We start from the raw sequence: 16541 nt of genomic DNA, 5'->3' as shown, positions 1-16541 counted from the left end.
TGGTTAGAGGAACCATCCCTACCTGGGCTGTTGCCAAGGGGGCACCGGTCTTCCTCAAGGTAGGTTCTTCCTACAACTTTTCATCCTTGGTGTTCACACCACACACACCTCAGTTCAGCAGTCACCTCACCACTATCATCTCGCTAACCCCTCTCACAGCCAGTCTGTGCCTCACCACACCTACTTTACAGTTCCTGTTATCCCCAGTGGTAGAGGTTGGTAGCCTTTCCTACTCCAGGCACCCTGAGCATCACATATAGTTAATATGAGAGCCTGGCGGCCTCTGCTTGTAGCCAGTTCAACAAGTGTTCTCACATGTTGAGGAGTCTCTAGGGCCCTATCTTTTTAAGGTTCCACAAGTGGTAAAAGTGAATAGTTTTGTTCTCCAGAAATTTAACTGGCTTCTCAGTGGTGTATCCCTTTCCCTTCCATTATTTCCAGTGGCTCTAGTTGCAGTCTGGCAGCAGGTCTGGAGTCCTTGGGATTGACCGATATCAAGACCCTGGTTCGATTGATGTGTCTCGCTGCCGCAGGTAGAGCAGGTCTCACTCCGAGTCCAGGTACCACCAGCATTTCAGAACGTCCTCGTGGAGCTCACAGCAAAGTCAACAAGCCAATCTCCTGCCTGGCCTACTTGAGTACTGCAGTTGGCTGTTTGGCTTCCAACAGTCCAAGTGCTGCAAAGCTGCTTGTTCAGTTGTGCACTCAGGTAAAATCTTCTAAGTACATAATTATTGTTGGGTTAGGCTGATGAAAGAAAGATTTGCATTTGTTTTGCATGCTTCATAATCTCAGAACATCCAAGAGCACTTTAAAATTAACGAAGTGGCTTTGATATGTTGGCAGCCATGCTGCAGAAAAGGAGGAAAGCCATATAAATGCAAGTGGATTCCACTATTACTCTGATTTTTACATCCTTTTTCTAAGACAGTGACCCCCATTCACACCAATCCATTGCAGAGTCATCCACCCTTTAAATATATCAATCTGTGCACTGCCCCGCTACTCATTGCCGCAAGCTAATTGGACTAGATTATTCTGGATTTGGCCTGCAACCCGTGGTCCCCACACCAGTATTGTCTCGATGTGGAGGGTGCAATGAGCTGATCCAAGGGGAAGCAGGCTCCAAACTGTGAGGAGTCTCAGCAGCAAATACCAAAGCTTATCCCCACTCACTTTACTGACATTCAAATGCATTGTAACAGTTTTTTTAAATGTTACTGGTGGGATAATTTTAAACATTTATTTGAAGCAGTTTAAATAATTGACAATATAGTTTAAAAAAATACATTTATTAAAAACAGGTTAAAATGCTGCCAAATACTTGAAAACATTAAAATAAATTTGTAACCCATCTGCATGACCTTTTCCATAGTGACTCTGTTCGATTGAATGGGGTCATTATTTGTACCCAAGTCTTTCCTGTGCATGAAGCACAGGGAGGATGCAAAACAAACACTGACCTCTCTTCAACATGGCACTCTGAGACCAGCAGCAGAGAGGACAGTCGGATGCACCAGCATTTGACCTCCAGTTCGTCTCAAACTAATCCATTTGGCCAGCACCACCAGTCAGCATCATACAGCCCATCTCTGCACTGCTGTACTACTCTGCAATGTGTGTGTTTGCTTATATATTCTGAATCAGTATTTCACATTTGGAGAGGTGTATTTTTACAATTATTAGGCAAAAACATCTATCACTTTTGGGATTAGTTAACGTTGACCTATTGTTGCATTATTTTAAGCTGAAGCCAAGAATCAAAAGTGAAAAGGTTCGCCACTAAAACTGCTCATAACTGTGATTGTTTTGCATCAGTCCTAAACTTGAAAAGAACATTTTATTCTTAGATACTTTTAGCTGTATATTTGGCAATAAAGTCTCTATTAACCTGCCCAATCTTAACATGGGACTTTTCATAGCATCTACAATAAAGGAGAGCATTGTCCAATGTTTTATGTCTAAAGTCAATTTATCTTTCCAGAACTTGATCTCAGCAGCAACGGGTATGAATCTCACAACTATAGATGATCCCATTCAAAGAAAGTTTCTACCCAGTTTCCTTAGAGGCATTGCTGAGGAAAATAAGCTTGTAACCTCTCCAAACTTTGTCGTAACTCAAGCATTAGTGGCATTACTTGCTGACAAGGGCGCAAAACTGAGACCAACCTACGACAAGGCAGAGATGGAGAAAAGAGGTATGAGTTGTCTTTCAAGTTGTTCTGTGAAGGTGAATGCAGTGTGCAGTGTACTAATTATGACCAAGCCTCAAAGTTTTGTAAAATAATTTTGAGCTAATATGCTTGTATGCTTTTTGCATCCATAATAAATTTGAAAACATCAGTTTTTCTGTCATGCAGTTTTATCTACAAACTGAGACAATGACCAGTGAGTCATACATCATTTCAACTGTATCTTACCAGAAGTGTTGCACTTTTTACTCCTAAAGACTTAAAGTTTGTCTAATTTAGAATGATCATATTTTGTTTATTTGTATTAAGGCATTTTGATTAATTAGTTATGTTACACTTTAGATGAGTGCAATACCATCATTATTGTTTTCTTGACCATCATTCACTGGGGTATTGTCTCACTGTTTTGTTTAAGCAGGTTTTATTGCCCATTTGTATGCCCATCCTTCCTATGATCCTTCTGCTGTAGGCCCTCTGGAACTGGCTAATGCCTTAGCAGCTTGCTGCCTCTCCTCTAGGCTGTCTTCCCAGCACAGGCAGTGGGCTGCTCAGCAGCTTGTTCGGACTCTTGCAGCACACGATCGTGATAACCAAAGCAAGCCACAGACTTTTGCTGACATGTCAGGGGACCTACGCAAATGTCCATTCATCAAGCTGGAAGCACATCAGAATAGGGTAAGAAATTTGCTTTTTCTTTTCAGAGTATCAGCTGTTTCATTTTGATTTATTTTCTTGTCTAAAATATTTAACTTGGAAACTCCAGTTTGAACTGTTAGAATTACAGTTCAATAACTACAGTTGTTTGAGGGATCAACAGCTGATCTGTAAAGAGCAAACATTTGTTCATATTGCCACAGGAGATATTTATAGAGCACAATATTTATTACCACAAGGAATGCTTTTGACAAATCGAGTTATTTGCTTGTGTTTAAATTCTGTTTGGTAGTGTATGAGCTGGGCTCAGAGGCTTTGTAACTGACACTGCAGATTCTGCCATGTGCTCTGGTAAGCAGAATCACAAAAGTGTTTGTGGTGCTTTAATTCCCACTCGACAGGTGTGTTTTACCTCCTTATCAGAACTGCTTTGTGCCACAGAGATTACTTTCCATTTTAAAAAATTCCAAATTGCACTTTCTTATGGATTTGATTAGCCAAAACCTCCACTTCATCCTTAACTAGATCATTAATTTTTCATCAGATCAGGTTATCGTCAAAGGCTACACTTTTTCATACTATATCGACAGTACCGTAATATAAGTATCATAAGTTTACTCCAGCTTCTGCTTTCTCACTAGTTTCATTTACAAATGTTAAGTTACATATACAGTAAATTAGTATTCTGGAGATAGTTCATACCCTTAATAGCCTTTTATGTTATTCTCCCCATCCCTTTTTGTTCTCAGACTCTTCTGCACATGCACGCGCGCACATGCACGCGCACACACACACACCACTGCATTGATTAAAAAAAAATGTGCTCATCTCACCAGGAAGGATCATGTCACCTGTGATGTGGATAACGACTGTCAACCTTGGGTTTTTACTTGCCTTTGAAAATCAGGACAAATTACCTGATCAGGACACAAGATACTTCCTGTCAGCAGGAGGTTTGGTCACCCTGCCTACAGAGCAAGTGGAAACCCTGCAAGTTATGCAATTGGATTGGTGGGAGAGTTAGATAAAAAAAAACTTGCATTTCTAAAACACCTTCCATAAAGATATGGCAAAAGATTTTTTAGCTACTTAAACATGTTTGGTTAGTTAATGCTGTAGGGTCATAAGATGGATTGATGAATACCAATTTTAATTTCTGTTCTTGCTCCTCCTTACTCTGTGTGGGTGTGTGTGTGAGAGAGAGAGATTGCATATGCTTCATGATTATCTGGCCTGCCTCACTATTTCCTAACACCATTTTGTTCCTGTACAAAACTTCTGTTGTGGGGAGGGCCAGGTTTACAATCCAAACCACTAGAAAGAAATGGTGTTTTATTGTTAGTAGACATAACCAGATAGAATATTGTTTTGTTTTTAGTTAGATTTAAAGAAACAAATATCATAGAACTTGCTGTTTTCCTTGTTGCCCCTTTCCATCCTGCTCACTGCTCCCTCTGTAGCTCCATTAGGTCCATGATCCTGTGAGAGCCTCAGGAGGTGCAAGGACTGCCAGTGCAGGCTGTCTGTACCCATCCTGTGGATCATATGTGGCTTGAGAACCATGTGTTGTGAAGCACCACTGTAGAGCTGCTAAAGGAATCCTTTCAAGACATCTTCACCCACTTCTGCAAATAGAACCTTCTTCAGAACCCATGCCTCCCTGCGAGTGTGTTGCCTTTGGGAAGCTTGAACATCTTGGAATGGACGAGGGATTTATTAATGCAGTGTTTGATTTCATAAGGATGTGCTATTAATCACAATGCTATAAGTGCATTAAGCCTGGTTGTTTTAATTGCATTGATGTTAATCCGTTTCCAAGGTAATTTTCTTTTATTCCTTTAAAGGTAATAACATGTGAATGGTGCAATAAAAAAAGTCTCCTAGCAACAAGTGCCAATGATGGAACTGTTAGAGTGTGGAGTGTCACTAAAAATCATTATACTTTACAGCAAACGTGTATTTTCAACAAATTGTGAGTAGCATTTTACATATTTAAATACAGAATGTGGGTGTCACTGTCATTTACTGTATGCTTCTCGCAGTTTCTGCTTCTATTTTGGGTTTCCAGTATCTATGGTATATTGCTTTTGTACTCCTACATTAATGGGTTTGGCCTAAGATTATTAACCTCCATCAACCACTGCTACTTTCCTTTAGACTTTTATGACTTCAACTAGTGGAGAATTTCCATTGACTTTGAGTTTTACGAGAGATCCTTGATTCCATGCTGAGTCTACTGCTGCCGTGGTGTCAAGTACACTCAGCTCTGGAAGCAGATTGTTTTGTCGATGATTAGACCATTGCTGTAAAGGGTCTGAAACTGAATAGTGCAGGCAAAACCCAAACAGGCATCAGTGAGCAGCTCAATAGAGAGTAAATGGTATTTGATAGAACTGTTGGTGCCCTCTTCCATCACTGTGGAGATGACTTGAGATTAAACAGGCATCAGAAGTCCTGATGCAGGGTCTTGATCTGAAATGTCGACCATCCGTTCTCCTCCACAACCTGCTGAGTTCTTCCAGCAGTTTTTTTTTTGCTGGAGATTCCAGCAGCTACAGTCTCTTGAGTCTCTGGCAATTAATTTGATTGGCTAGATGTCAGTGTTATGATTGTACTGGAACAGCTTGGCATTGCATTTAATTATATTGGCTTCTTTTAAAGGTAAGGTCTCAAGAGGAGATTGAGAGGGATCATCCGCTGGCATAACAGGCTTGATTTTGTGCTTGTGACTGAGGACAAGTGACTGAGCTGTCAGTGGGGGAGCACTTTGGGACCAGTAACCATAGTTCTATTAGTTTTAAATTAGTGATGGAAAGAGACAGATCTGGCCCAGAAGCTGAAGTTCTAAATTGGGGGAAGGCAAGTTTTGACGGTATTAGACAGGAACTTGCGAAGGTTGATTGGAGTACGTTGTTTGCAGGCAAAGGGACATCTGGCAAGTGGAAGGCTTTTAAAAGAGAGATATCAAGATTTCAAGTTCTTGAACCTGGATGACGAGGAATATTGAGGCTCTGGTCAGGAAAAAGGAAGCATGGTCAGGTACAGGCAACTGGGATCAATAGAATCCCTGGAGGAGTATACTCAAGAAGGAGATCACAATGGCAAAAAGGGGGCACACGATAGCTTTGGCAGAGAAGATTAAGGAGAATCCAAAGAGATTTTATAAGTATACTAAGAGAGAGAATAGGGCCCTACAAAGTTGACATTTTTGTGTGGAGCCGCAGGAGATGGGCGAGGTCCTCAATGAATATTTCTCCTCTGTTTTTACCGTGGAGAAGGACATGAAGACTTCAGATAGTTAACGGGGATGCCTTGGAGATAGTCTGCATTACAGCAGAGGAGGTACTGGATGTCTTAAAGCATATGAAGGTAAATGAATCTCCAGGACCTGATCAGGTATATCCAAGAACACTAAGAAGCTAGAGAAGAAATTGTGGGAGCCCTGGCTGAGATATATGCATCATCATTAGTGAAAGGTGAAGTGCCAGAACATTGGACGGTGGCTAATGTTGTGCCTTTATTTAAGAAGGGCTGCAAAGAAAAACCTGGGAACTATGAACCAGTAAGCATACTGTAATGCCTGTGGTAGGTAAGTTACTAGAGGGGATTCTGAGGATTAAGGTATACAAGCATTTGGAAAGACGGGTTGATTAGGGATAGTCAGCATGGCTTTGTGCATGGGAGATCATGTCTCACAAATTTGACTGAGTTTTTTGAGGAAGTAACCAAGAAGGTTGATGAGGACAGGGCAGTAGACGTAGTTTATATGGACTTCAGTAACACCTTTGAAAAGGTTCCGCATGGTAGGCTGCTTTGAAGAGTTAGATTGCATAGGATCCAGAGAGAGCTGGGTAATTGGATACAGAATTGGTTTGATGGTAGGAAATAGAGGGTGATGGTGGAAGGTTGTTTCTCAGACTGGAGGCCCATGACTAGTGGTGTGCCCCAGGAACAGTGCTAGGCCCATTACTGTTTGTCATCTATATCAATGACTTGATGAGAATGTACAAGGCATGGTTATTAAGTTTGAAGATGCACTAAAATAGATAACAGTGAAGGTGGTTATCAGGATTTACAGAGGGATCTGGTCAGCTAGGTAATTGGGCCGAGGAATGGCAAGTAGAGTTTAATACAGTTAAGTGCGAAGTGTTGCAGTTGTGTTGACCACGGTGGTCATGGGGAACTTCAATATGCAGGTAGATTGGGAAAATCAGGTTGACACTGGATCCCAAGAGAAGGAATTTGTAGAATGTCTATGCAATGGTTTTTTTTAGAGCAGCTTGTGGTGGAGCCCATTAGGGGAAAGGCAGTTCTGGATTTGGTGTTGTGCAATGAACTAGATTTGATTAGGGAGCTTAAGGTAAAGGAACCCTTAGCAGGCAGTAATCATAATATGATAGCATTCACCCTGCAGTTTGGGAGGGAGAAGCTGAAATCGGATGTATTGGTATTACAGTTGAGTAAAGGTAACTACAGAGGCAGGAGAGAGGAGCTGGCCAAAGTTGATTAGAAGGGGGCCCTAGCAGGGATGATGGTGGAGCAGCAATGTCAGGAGTTTCTGGGAGTAACTCAGAAGACACAGGATCATTTCATCCCAAAGAAGCAGCAACGTTCTAAAGGGAGGATGAGGCAACCGTGGCTGACGAGGGAAGTCAAAGACAGCATAAAAGCAAAAGAGAGGGCATACGATATTGCAGAAATTAACCAGAAGTTAGAGGATTGGGAAGCTTTTAAAAACCAACAGAAGGCAACTGAAAAAGCAATAAATGGAGAAAAAAATGAATGATGAAGGTAAGCATATTAAGCTGATAATATAAAAGAGGATACCAAAAGGTTTATCAGATACATAGAGTAAAAGAGGCAAAAAGTAGACATCGGACCGCTGGAAAATGACGCTGGAGAAGTAGTAATGAGGAACAAAGAAATGGCGGATGAAGTGAATAAGTATTTTGCTTCAGTCTTCACTGTGGAAGACACCAGCAACATGCCAGAAATTTGAGAGAGTCAGGGGGCAGAAGTGAGTGCAGTTGCTGTTACTAAGGGGAAGGTGCTTGGGAATCTGAAAGGTCTGAAAGTGGATAAGTCACCTGGACCGGATGGACTACACCCCAATGTTCTGTAAGAGGTAGCTGAAGAGATTGTGGAGGCATTAGCAGTGATCTTTCAAGGATCATTAGAGTCAGGAATGGTTCCAGAGGACTAGAAAATCGCAGATGTCACTCCACTCTTTAAGAAGGGAGGGAGGCAAAATACAGGAAATTATAGACCAGTTAGCCTGACTTTAGTGGTTGGTAAGATTTTAGATTCCATTATTAAGGAAGCACATGATAAAATAAGCCGAAGTCAACATGGTTTTCTTAAGGGGAAATCTTGCCTGACGCATCTGTGTTTGAAGAAGTAACAAGCAGGATAGACAGTCAGTGGATGTTGTTTACTTGGATTTTCAGAAGGCCTTTGACAAGGTGCCGCACGTGAAGCTGCTGAGCAAGATAGGAGCCCATGGTATTACAGGAAAGATACTAGCATGGATAGAAGATTGGCTGACTGAGTGGAATAAAGGGGGTCTTTTCTGGTTGGCTGCCAGTGACTAGTGGTGTTTCACAAAGGTTGGTGCTGGGTCCGATACTTTTCACGTTATATGTCAATGATCTAGATGACGGAATTGAGGGCTTTGCGGCCAAGTTTGCAGATGATACAAAGACAGGTGGAGGGGCAGGTAGAGTTGAGGAAGCAGGGAGTCTGCAGAAGGACTTGGACAGTTTGGGAGAATGGGCAAAGTGGCAGATGGAATACAGCGCAGGGAAGTGTATGGTCATGCACTTTGGTAGAATGAATAAAGGCGTACACTATTTTCTAAACAGGGAGCAAATTCAGAAATCGGAGGCGCAAAGGGACTTGGGAGTCCTAGTGAGGATTCCCTAAAGGTTAACTTGCAAATTGAATCAGTAGTAAGGAAAGCAAATGCAATGTTAGCATTCATTTCGAGAGGACTAGAATATAAAAGCAAGTATTATTGCTGAGGCTTTATAAAGCATTGGTCAGACCACATTTGGAGTATTGTGAGCAGTTTTGGGCCCCGTATCCAAGGAAGGATGTGATGGCATTGGAGAGGGTCCAGGAGAGGTTTATGAGAATGATTCCAGGGATGAAAGGGTTAACATGCAAGGAGTATTTGATGACTCTGGGCCTGTACTTGCTGGAGTTTAGAAGGATGAGGGGGAATCTCATTGAAACCTACTGAACATTGAAAGGCCTGGATAGAGTGGATGTGGAGAGTATGTTTCCAGTAGTGGGAGAGTCTGGGACCAGAGGGCACAGCCTCAGAATAGAAGGACATTCCTTTAGAACAGAGATGAGGAATTTTTTTCGCCAGAGGGTGGTAAATCTGTGAAATTCATTGCCACAGATGGCTGTGGAGGCCACCTCATTGGGTGTATTAAAGCGGAGGCTGATAGGTCCTTGATTAGTAAAGGCATCAAAGGTTATGGGGAAAAGGCAGGAGAACGGGGTTGAGAGGGAATAATAAATCAGTCATGATCGAATGGCGGAGCAGACTCGATGGGCTGAATAGCCTAATTCTGCTCCTATGTCTTACAGTCTTATTTTGGGAAGACAAATGAGGGTAGGACTTTCACAGTGAATGGTAGGGCCCTGGGGAGCGTTGTAGAACAGAGGAAACTAGGAGTACAAGTATATGATTCCCCGAAAGTGGCATTGCACGTAAATGGGATGATGAAGGTGGCTTTTGGCATGCTGGCCTTCATCAGTCAGGGCATTGAGTACAGAAGTTGGGATGTTATGTTGCACTTATGCGAGATGTTGATGAAGCTGCATTTGGAATATTGTGTTCAGTTTGAGTCACCCTGCTACAGGAAAGATGCTATTGAGCTGGAAAAAGTGCAGAAGAGATTTACGAGGATGTTGCTGAGACTCAAGGGACTGGGTTATAGAGAGAGGTTGAGTAGCTTGGGACTTTTTTCATTGGAGCGTGGGAGAATGAGGGGTAATCTTATAGAGGTGTATAAAATCGTAAGCAGCATAGATTGTGCACATTGACCATGTCTTTTTTCCAGGGTTAGGGAATTGAGAACTAAAGGACATAGGTTTAACATGAGAGGGGAGAGATTTAAATAGGAACCTGAGGCGCAACTTCACCCAGAGTGTAGTCAGGATGTGGAATGAGCTGTCAGAGGAAGTGGTTGAGGCAGGTACATTAACAACATTTAAAAGGTACTTGGACATGTACATGGATAGTAAAGATTTAGACTGATATGGGCCAAGTTTTGTCCTCTCCCCAACAGGCCTTCTATATATTACCTGAGGAAACTTTCTTGAACATAACAAATTCCTATATTTGTTCCTCTAATTCCCGTTGACTATTAGGGGGCCTATAGTACAATCCCAACAAGGTGACCATCCCCTTATTTCTCAGCTCCACCCATAAAGCCTCACTGGGCGATCCATAAATAATATCGTCTCGTACTACTGCCATGACGTTCTCCTTAATCAGAAATGCAACTCTCCCTCCTCTCTTTCCTTCGTCCTCCTCCTCTATCTCACCCATAGCACCTGTACCCTGGAACATTTAGCTGCCAGTCCTGTCCTTCCCTTAGCCATGTTTCTGTAATGGCTGTGATGTCCTAGTACAATGTAGCTATCCATTCCCAAGTTCATCTGCCTTACCTGTCAGGTCTCTTGCATTGAAATAAATGCAATTTAATCCAAGTCTTTCCCTGCTCCCTGCCATGCTACTGCCTGTCTTGTCTACTGACTTTACTGGCATTGAATTCTGTCTCAACCTCCAGCGTCCCATCTGCCTTCTGATTTGGATCCTACCTCCCTGCCAATCTAGTTTAAACCCTCCCTAGTAGCACTAGCAAATCTGCCTGCCAGAATATTGGTTCCCTTCCAGTTCAGGTGTAACCTGTCCCTCCTTTTACAGGTCACCTCTGTCTCAGAAGAGATCTCAATGGTCCAAAAACTGAAATCCTGCCCCCTGCACCAACTCTTCAGCCATGCATTCATCTGCCATATCTTCCTATTCTTGCCCTCACTAGATCATGGCACAGGGAGTAATCCAGAGATTACCCCTCTTGGTCCTGCTTTTTAACCTCTTTCCTAATTCCCTATATTCACTCAACAGGACCTCATCCCTTTTTCTACCCATGTCATTTGTGCCGAAGTGCACAATGACTTCTGGTTGCTCGCCCTTCCCCTTGAGAATGTTCTTCAACTGTTCAGAGACATCCTCAATCCTGGCACCAGGGAGGCAACACACCATCCCAGAGTCGCTTTTGTGGCCACAGAGTCTCCTGTCTGCTCCCCTAACTATCGTATCCTATCACTTATAGTCAGTTTTGCCTTCATCCTTCCCTGCTGAGCCTCAGAGCCACTCCTGGTGCCACAGACCTGGCTGCTGCTGCAGCTTTCTGCTGAACCGTCATTCTCCCCACCCAACTCCCCACCCCAACAGTAGCCAAAATGGTATATTTGTTTTCCAGCGGAATGGCCACAAATGAATCCAGTATCTGTCTACCCTCTCTATCTTTCCTGATGGTCACCCAACTGCTGTTGAATGGAATATACCAGGTACTGTGTTTGAGGCATCTGGGACATTGGCTGGAAAAGTCTGAATATAGTGAAGCCAGGCTGTTCCTCAGTTAACAAAATACAAGCTGCTGCAAGAACTCGGGGGTGGGGGTGTCAGACAGTATCTGTGGAGGCAAAGGTATCCTGACAGAGGGTCAGACTTCCTCCAGCAGCGTGTATTTTTTTCCCGCTCCAGACCCCAGCATCTACGGACTCCTGTGTCTCCATGTTCCTCGGTTAGGCTGTGGGATAGCTCTTCCAGTTCTAACACATTTCCTTGGATATTGGTGAAAACAAGGTGGACTTTGCAGGGTGGACTAGTCTGGGTGTGCCTTTGTCAAATCTGGTGCCAAGGTCAAAGATCTGTCACTTTTAATTGTTATGTATGTTCTGTAATAGATACCAGTGAATGACTTGATAGGCACTTCAGAGATCGTGTAAGGATGGGGCACATTGCTGGGGGTCTGATAAGGCTGGCAGATTTCTTTCCCTTGATCACCTTAGTGATTCAGATGGGTTTGCTTATCAATCCAGTTGTTTCAGCTTGGTGGAAGTTGAATGTGTCTGTATAATTGCTCCAGCTGAATAACCACTCCTATGGATTTTTTGCAGTAAACAAGTAAAAGGCATTCTGCCTAACAAGTAAAGGTGAAAATTGCTTTGTTTTTAAACAGAGAAAGTAGTTCGGAGGACCTGGGCTGTCTGGGATCTCCTTGTGATCCGAATTTGTCTCTTATTTGCTGGAGCGTTAGCGGAAAATACATTGCAGCAGCATTAGAAAAGGCGGTCAACATCTGGCAAGTCACTGGTATGACACCTGATTTTTTATCTCCTTTAAAGCTGCCTTCGTAAAATTTTGAATCATTCCATGTGATATTAGTAAGTGTAAAACTAAAATGGAGCACCACAAACTTCTGCCTGTTTTCTTGATGGAAACTCCATACTCTTAGCCATTTTTTTCTTCTTCTGCAGGAGGCAAGGGACTTTTGGATGTCCAGCCACACTGGGTGTCTGCTCTTGCCTGGCCTGAAGAAGGTCCAGTAGCAAGCTGGGCAGGTGACACTTTAGAAGTTCTACTTGTTGGGCGGATGGATGGATCTCTGGGGCTCATTGAGGTGGTGGACTCCTCTACCATGCACCGACTTGAACTCGAGCATTGCTATAGGAAGGATGGTAAGCGTCCCTTCTGGAATTTTGTCTGTCTTAGTTATTCCGCCTGTTTCTAATTCTTATTCAAACTAGTCTATTGACCCTGCTCCAGAGGTTTTCATAGGTAGCCTCAATGTAGTGAATATTGGCAGATACTTTGGTTTTTATTTTTGCCGAATCTCTCTTATTTAAGATTTCGTGTTAAGTTAACAGGGCTGGCAAAATTCAGATATTGGGGGTAAAGATGCATTCATCTCCCATGTACAGCTTAACCCACCATCCTTACAAAAGTTTCACTTTGCTCAGTCCTGTGTTTCTGGTCTTACCTCGTTGAAAGTTGGCCCAACAAAGATGATTTTACTGGTTTGCTCATACTAAGAGGAACCTTTTTGGAGAAAGAGAAATAACTCATGGGCATGTCCACTCAAACAAGTACACCAAAAGGTTTTTCGCTATTTGGAGGGTCACACTTAGTTCGACTGAATGTCAGTCACAAGGTTTTAGTATCTCGAAGAGACTGAACTAGATACATATGTTTGTATTCTATTCCTTCATCAGTAGTGTTCTTCATGGTTCAGGTTTTTATTGGATAGGCAAGATGTGGCGCTTTTTAATGCACTGTGATAATAAAAGGTGGAGTTTGAGAATATTTAGGTCTTTTCTATATAAACATTTTCTTGCAATGGTCGCACAGATGGAATGGCCTATTAAATCTGAATTTTCCCTTTTCAAGCTCACTTTCTGATTAGTATGAATAGTATTTCCTAACCACCACACACATCCTGTTGCTAATGCCCCCCCCCCAACCCCTCCCCCCAATCCTCTGGCTACTTCCCCTTGATCCTTTCTGTTCATAAACCCAATCTTCATTTGATTCCCTCCACCACCACCATCTCCGCCCCCCCCCCCCCCCCCCACATTGAGTGGTTCTCCACCTTCAACCCCCAGTACTCTTTCAACCCTCTGCCCCGTAGTCGTCCCTTGAGTCAGCAGCTTATAATAATTGGGACAGAGAAAGATGTGCCAGAATACTGACCAAGTCAGTGACCACCATCTTTGAAGAGGAAACAGTATAAAATATTTGCAACAGAAGATACTCTAGGACTAAAGCAAAAATTAAAGCAGAAATTGTTACAATTGCCCAAGGCCATGTAGCATCTGAGGAAAAAAGTGAGAGTTAACAGTTCAATTGAAAGAGCTTTGACCTGAGCTATTAACCATTTAACTCTTCAGAGATACTAGACTAAATGGAGAGAGAAGGCAGTGGAATTTAATACTGGGTCACCAAAGTAAAAAGCTAGCTATAACGTCATGTGTTAAATTGTGCTCTTGTGTTTGTAAATTTGTTTCCTCCCAAATAACTATTTGTTTCCCTTATGTGAAAAGATGTGATTAGAGCATATTTAGTTTTTGTTTGTAGGAAGGTTGAAAGAAAACTCTAGTTCTTGCATCTGAAAGTGTTGGAAGTAGCCACTTCCTCCCATGCCATTCCCTGTCCCAATAACAGCCACCCTTTGCAATTTTTCCTTGTGGCCATTATTCATGTGTAACCCTCAGTTGTGAACTATTTAGGTTATGATCATAACAGCCAGATCCTATCCTCATTTAGGATCCAGGTACACTTGCTTTCAGGAGGGTCAAAGAGTTCAAAATCTGTCCAGTATTCACCCCACTCTTCACTGCCCAGGCATTAAAGCCAATTATATCTCACAGTTGAGATACTGTGATCAAGGGTCTTGATACTGTGATCAAGGCGAAGCTATTAGAGCAATCGGGAGTTCCAATTTCATACCTTGATATCTTTTTGTTATTCTCTGATAAATGTAATGTGTGTTGGAATTAGGCTAGAATACTTGAATGCTCTTTCAAGGCTCATGACTCTCTCCCTGGTGCTTCAGAGACTGAGGGTGTAGCCAGCACAGCTGGGATAAGATTACCCGAACAAAGCATCAAAGTGTAAAGAGGCAGTATTGCCAAAAGTTGTCTTTACTTTGACGAGCTGAGGAAATCTGTTTTATGCCAAGTTGAACCTCCTAAGTTCTAAATAAGCAATTGCTTTTGGAAAAACAGTTGGTCTTACTTCTGATTAATTTTACCCATTTTCTTTCCTTGTACAAATTTGTCGATTTGATCATTTCCATTTGCGAAATGATTACAATGAAGTTTTGGAGTAGAATGTTTGTAGGTGAATACCTGTTCAGGTGTATGGGATGTTTTTACAATTGCTGTTTGCTGCCTCTAGTTGCTGTAATGGCTATCGCATGGTATAGTGAAGACAAGCCATTTGTGGTGGGATACGCAGATGGGAAAATGCTGATTGGCACAAAAGAGCCTCTGGAGAAAGGAACAGTTGTTATGATCGATGCACACAAGGTAGGTTTAAAAATCCAGAATTCTGGCACTGAGCTGTTCCTGTGCATTGCAGCAGCCAACTTTTTCACATCTCTCCCTCTCCCCAATCTCTGACTCTCTTAGTGATCAGGATCAGTGACTACCACTTCAACTCATCCAAATGATTAATGGGTTGCAATGTGAGACTGCACATGCGTGTGTTTGTTTCAAGTGTGGAGCAGAATACTAAAGTGTCAGTAATGATTTCAAAGATGGTGCTGGAGAGAGGTGACATTTGACAGGCAGCTAGCAGCAATGTAGTTTCATACTCGAGATCTGACCTTTTAAACATGAAAATTGCAGTGGAAACTACTGCAGTAACCAACGTACTTTTAAGCCATTTAAAAGAATTAGCAATACTACGAACCCAAGACAGAACCGGCAGACTTGGAACAAATTTTGTTACTTCCTCCTTTTAAGAGTAATACTTAAGGAGGTAAAGGAAATGTTTAGAGAAAGTGAGGATGATGTAGATGTACAAATCCCAAGGGTCCTTACTAATAGTAGGGAGAGGTAAATGGAAGAATAAATTGTTAATTGTGTCAATATCTTAGAGGAGTTGGAGCCAGAAGATTTAAAATATGATGTTGGGATGTAGTGGGCAAAGTTTGACTTGATGTTGCAAGGGGCCTTTGATACTCCGGAATTTGTAAATTATACCGACAATAATGAATGCAATGCATTAGAGGGCTGGTGGCTGCTGGAAGCAAAATGCTGCAGGTGGGATGTGACTACAGTGACTTGGTTAAGTCACGGTACTCAGTATTTCCAGAATAATATGGGTCATGCATTTCAGACAGAGATGAGGGTAGATTTCTTCACTCTGAGGGGCAAGAATCCTCAGAATTCTGTACTTGTGAGAGTTATGGAAGTTGTATCAATTGTGCTATTAAGTATTCTGCTCGTTACAAACTCAAAATTCACAAAGATTTGTCAAACATGATTTCCTTTTCATAAATCAGTGATGACTTTGCTTAATCCTATTATTAATTTCTAAATGCTCGGATACTATTTTATCAATGATGGATTCTAGAATTTTGCCTACTGTTGATGTTGGGCTAACTAGTCTGTAGTTTTCTTCCTCTTTCTTAAATAGTGATGATACATTTGTTACCTTGTTGGAACCATCCTAGAATCTATGGAATTTTGGAAGATGACAACCACTGCCTCTATAGTTCATTCCTTCAAAATCCCAGGAAACAGGTCATCGGATCCTGGGGATTTATCAGCTTTAAGCTTAATTAATCTCTCCAGTGCTAATTTTTTTTTTACTAATGCTAATTTCTTTGAATTCCTCATTCACTCTAGGCCTGTACTTCAATGTTTTGAAGAGGTTTTCTGGGTCTTCCATGAGGGCACATTCAAAAATATTTGTTTAATTTCTCTGCCATTTCCTTATTCCCCAATATAAATTCCCCTAATTGCAATCTGTTATGGGCCCAAATTAACATTAATCTTTTCTGTGTTACATATCTATAAGAAGCTTTTACAATCTTTTATGTTTCTCACTACTACTCTATTTTACCTTTCCTCCTTAATTCAAGGGAGGACCAAAAAAATTCTGAA

General features: G+C 42.0%; 1 protein-coding gene across 19 annotated transcripts in view; it reads left to right on the top strand.

Moving 5' to 3' along the window:
- herc1 (HECT and RLD domain containing E3 ubiquitin protein ligase family member 1) overlaps positions 1-16541 on the top strand; it is a 278704-nt gene that overhangs the window by 216432 nt on the left and 45731 nt on the right. For 17 of the 19 annotated variants that reach the window (XM_052042323.1, XM_052042328.1, XM_052042322.1 and 14 more), the window contains 7 exons: positions 442-709; positions 1985-2198; positions 2611-2867; positions 4691-4818; positions 12110-12243; positions 12408-12608; positions 14827-14957. In XM_052042323.1, coding sequence (XP_051898283.1) covers positions 442-709; positions 1985-2198; positions 2611-2867; positions 4691-4818; positions 12110-12243; positions 12408-12608; positions 14827-14957 — 1333 coding nt within the window. The remainder of the gene's footprint in view (positions 1-441; positions 710-1984; positions 2199-2610; positions 2868-4690; positions 4819-12109; positions 12244-12407; positions 12609-14826; positions 14958-16541) is intronic. The other 2 variants (XM_052042341.1, XM_052042338.1) reach the window with 1 other exon arrangement.

This window comes from Pristis pectinata, chromosome 32 (genome assembly GCF_009764475.1).
Source record: "Pristis pectinata isolate sPriPec2 chromosome 32, sPriPec2.1.pri, whole genome shotgun sequence".
Lineage (NCBI taxonomy): Eukaryota > Metazoa > Chordata > Chondrichthyes > Rhinopristiformes > Pristidae > Pristis > Pristis pectinata.
This window is presented reverse-complemented; position numbering and strand designations above follow the sequence as displayed.